Below are 3,943 nucleotides of genomic sequence, written 5' to 3' on the forward strand. Positions count from 1 at the left end.
TAAAGTCACCCTCTATCTCTCCTGCTCTCTCACAAGCTCTGCGGCTTTTGCTTGCTTTTTCAGTGTGGTTGAGAGAATCAAGAACCTATCTTTCTTGTGTGTGTGAGAGAGAGAGAGAGCGAGCTATGGAGGGCAAGGAAGAAGATGTTAGACTTGGAGCAAACAAGTTCACAGAGAGACAACCCATAGGTACATCAGCTCAGACTGATAAGGACTACAAGGAGCCACCACCAGCTCCCCTGTTTGAGCCTGGTGAGCTCTCCTCGTGGTCCTTCTACAGGGCTGGGATTGCCGAGTTCATCGCTACTTTCTTGTTTCTCTACATCACTGTCTTGACTGTCATGGGTGTCTCTAAGTCCAATAACAAGTGCGCCACTGTGGGTATCCAAGGTATTGCTTGGGCCTTTGGTGGTATGATCTTTGCCCTTGTTTACTGCACTGCTGGTATCTCAGGTAACTCAATGCTTCCTTCACTTCTTTTGTCCTTGGCTTTAGCTTCTACTCCGTTTTTTTTTTTCTTTTCTCTCTCAGGATTTGCATCTTTATGTGAAAATTAGCCATCTTTTTTATTCTACTTGTTTTCTTACAAGTTTAGTTTTAATGCTTCTTTCTAAAACCATACACTACTTTATATACTATGGTGAGGAGCCTTACTAACCAGATCTACATGTTTGCTGCAACAACAGGTGGACACATCAACCCAGCAGTGACCTTTGGTCTGTTTCTGGCTAGGAAGCTCTCCTTGACAAGGGCACTGTTCTACATCATCATGCAGTGCCTTGGTGCCATCTGTGGTGCTGGGGTGGTAAAAGGTTTTGAGGGAAAGCGTGTATACCAGACTTTGGGTGGTGGAGCCAACGTTGTAGCTCATGGCTACACCAAGGGTGATGGTCTTGGTGCTGAGATTGTTGGCACCTTTATCCTTGTCTACACCGTCTTCTCTGCCACTGATGCAAAGAGGAACGCCAGAGACTCTCATGTTCCTGTATGTATTCTTTTCTATTTCTCTGTGTTGTTTGGCTTGATTGTGTTGGGTGGTACAGGTGTCCTGCAACTTGATTTTTGCATAAATTACATGCGTTTTGAGAATTCATTGAATTATGTAGTTCTCAATAGCATCTAAATCTTGCCACATAAGTTACAAGGTTTTGGATTTCTATATAATGATGTTTGGTGTACGAGAGTTTGGTTTGACATGCCTGCTTTTCTACAAAGCATTTTTACTTTTTAGATTTTAAGATTCTGAGAACCAAATGAAATTATTGCCGAAGCGATCAAATAACTGAGAAGAAGCAGCTTCACATGTTGAAAATTTCCTGAAAAGTGATTGGCATGTGATCTTGCTCAGTATTCTATAGGCATTTGGTTGGTTCATTAAACTGAGGAGGCTAAGATTGGAGCGCTAGCACTGTTCTGACTGTTCTAACTCTCTGATGTTTTGCAGATTTTGGCTCCTCTTCCCATTGGGTTTGCAGTGTTCTTGGTTCATTTGGCCACCATCCCCATCACTGGAACTGGCATCAACCCAGCCAGGAGTCTTGGAGCTGCCATCATCTTCAACAAGGACCATGCATGGGATGACCATGTAAGTATTCCGACTACTGGTTGATTTATTCATTACAACTAATATTGTAGCAAGTATTAGGTAGATTTTGATTCTTTGTTATTTGGTTTGATTGTGCAGTGGATTTTCTGGGTTGGACCCTTCATTGGAGCTGCCCTTGCTGCTGTGTACCATCAGATTGTGATCAGAGCTATCCCTTTCAAGGCCAGGGCTTAGGTGTTTTACCAAAATCACTTCTCTATCGCTTTTCTCCCCTTAGTGTTATCTTCCTCATCTTTTTTCCTTTTTGTTTGTGTAATTTTGTTTCTATCCCTCCATGTGAATCTGGTATTGGAGAGTGAATTATGTGTGTAAATTATGTAGTGTGGGTGGGTGGATGTATCGTTGTGACACCTATTGATATTGAATGCAGAAATTCTTTTTTTATGTTTTTATGATATGCTCTCTCTCTCTATATAATCATGTGAGTAGAGAAGAATGGGGAAGTTGGTTGGAGGTGTGTTAAAGTGGACTCCTGATCCACCCGTCGATGCTTTGCACCTACGCCACTTTCAGTTCACCATCCCACTGTTGGTGATGTGATTTTAGAGGGAATCACATTGTTGTCAGCTTCTCCGGAAGGTGAAGGTTGGTTTTTTCTTTTCCTTCCTTTCTTCCTCTCTTTATTCATTTTAGGATTTTTTAAAAATATGGTAATTTATAATTTAATAAAATTCATAATTTAATCTTGTTGTGTTAATGAAAAATATTTTTTTATTTTAACATCTTGATCACTTTAATTTTAGTTAATTTTTTAGTTTACATAAATATAGTTTAAAATTTTAAAAAATAGTCTTTAAATTATATGTTTTTATTAGAAATCATATAATATACTGTAAAATTACCCTCCTTTTTCTCAACAGAGGGAGGGAATATAGAACTGGGAGTGACGGTGATGCGCTTGACACCTCACTTCAATGCTCTTGACGGATGGCTCTGGAGAGTTCGGTCCAATACTTTTTCGGCTTCTTACTCTCTGGAAAGTTCTTCCAATGTTTTGTTAGTTTATTTCGCTTGCATTATCTATAAAGAATTTTAATAATTAATTTAAAAATTATAAAAAATCGTATCTTATAAAATTTTAAATTATTTTCCATCATTCTTAAGTAGGATGTAAGAATTATGAGCAACGCTTTTATTTTTTTTATTTTGCTTTTTATTTTATTATTAATTAATAGAAAATTTTTTTATTTTTAAAAAAATATAACTTTATTTCAAAAAAATATAACTCTTTAATTTTTATATAATAATAATAATAATATTTACAATTTTAATCTAGTGATAGTGATAAGTGTTTATAAGTAAATTTAAAAAATCTTAAATTTTATTTTTTTAATTTCTAATTTTAATTTTATAAATAAAAATAATATTAGCTGTGGCCATAATAATAATAATTTCTTTTTAAAAAATAAAATTAAATATATGTAATTTTTTTGATAATAATAACTAATATTTATGTTAAATAAAATTTATTAGTACTATTATTACTACTCATTAATTTATGAACTTTTTAGTTTCTTTAATATTTAACATGAAAAATAAAATTAATATACATGTATAATCGCAAATACATACTTTTATTTATAATAATAATAATTAATATTTATATATTAAATAAATTTATTATTAAAATATCAGTTATATGAGGCAGTTTCTCTCTTAACTCTGAAAATGGGCCTTTTTGCCAATATTCTATAATAAGAAAGCCCAAATGCCTGTGAGCGAGAGTTAAATCAATAAAGATAGAGAGTTAAATCAGATAGAGTTAATGATTTAACGTTGAAATATGGTTGAATTGGGATTTAATAGATATATTATTAAATAAATAATAATTTTTTATTATAATTAATATCTTTATTTTTATAAATAATTATTAAAATATTTTTCAAATATTTATAAAAAATTAAAATTTTAAATAATAATTTTTTATAAAATAATAATATTTATTTATATCTAATGAATAAAACTTAAATAAAAAATTATAATAACAAATGAAAGACTTTCATTTAGAAATTATTCAATTATATAGTAATGAAAAAAATTCTCACATTATGAAATGAAACATTACTATATTAAAATTTAAAATAAATTAAGGTAAAAAATTTTCAATTATCTATAAATATTACTACTTTAAAATTATATAAATTAATATAACACAAAATTTTATATACTTTTTTATTTTAATATTAAAATTTAAGAGATTTTATATTTAACTTAAATTCATTAAAACTAATGATTGTATTAATAAAATTTTATAAAAAAAAAAGATAATTATGTTTAATAAATTCTCTAGTTAAAGTACGAGAAATTATAGTAGTATTATAATAAATTCATTTAACA

At 31.1% G+C, this 3,943-nt stretch overlaps 1 protein-coding gene across 1 annotated transcript; it reads left to right on the forward strand.

The window, feature by feature from the left end:
• On the forward strand, positions 1-1,998 carry LOC110609093 (aquaporin PIP1-3). Its single transcript, XM_021748433.2, has 4 exons — positions 1-453; positions 687-985; positions 1,445-1,585; positions 1,685-1,998. Exons 1-4 carry the CDS (start codon positions 126-128, stop codon positions 1,778-1,780), a joined length of 864 nt encoding a protein of 287 aa, XP_021604125.1. The 5' UTR covers positions 1-125; the 3' UTR covers positions 1,781-1,998.
• The last annotated feature ends 1,945 nt before the right edge of the window (positions 1,999-3,943 follow it).

Source organism: Manihot esculenta, chromosome 2 (genome assembly GCF_001659605.2).
Source record: "Manihot esculenta cultivar AM560-2 chromosome 2, M.esculenta_v8, whole genome shotgun sequence".
NCBI lineage: Eukaryota > Viridiplantae > Streptophyta > Magnoliopsida > Malpighiales > Euphorbiaceae > Manihot > Manihot esculenta.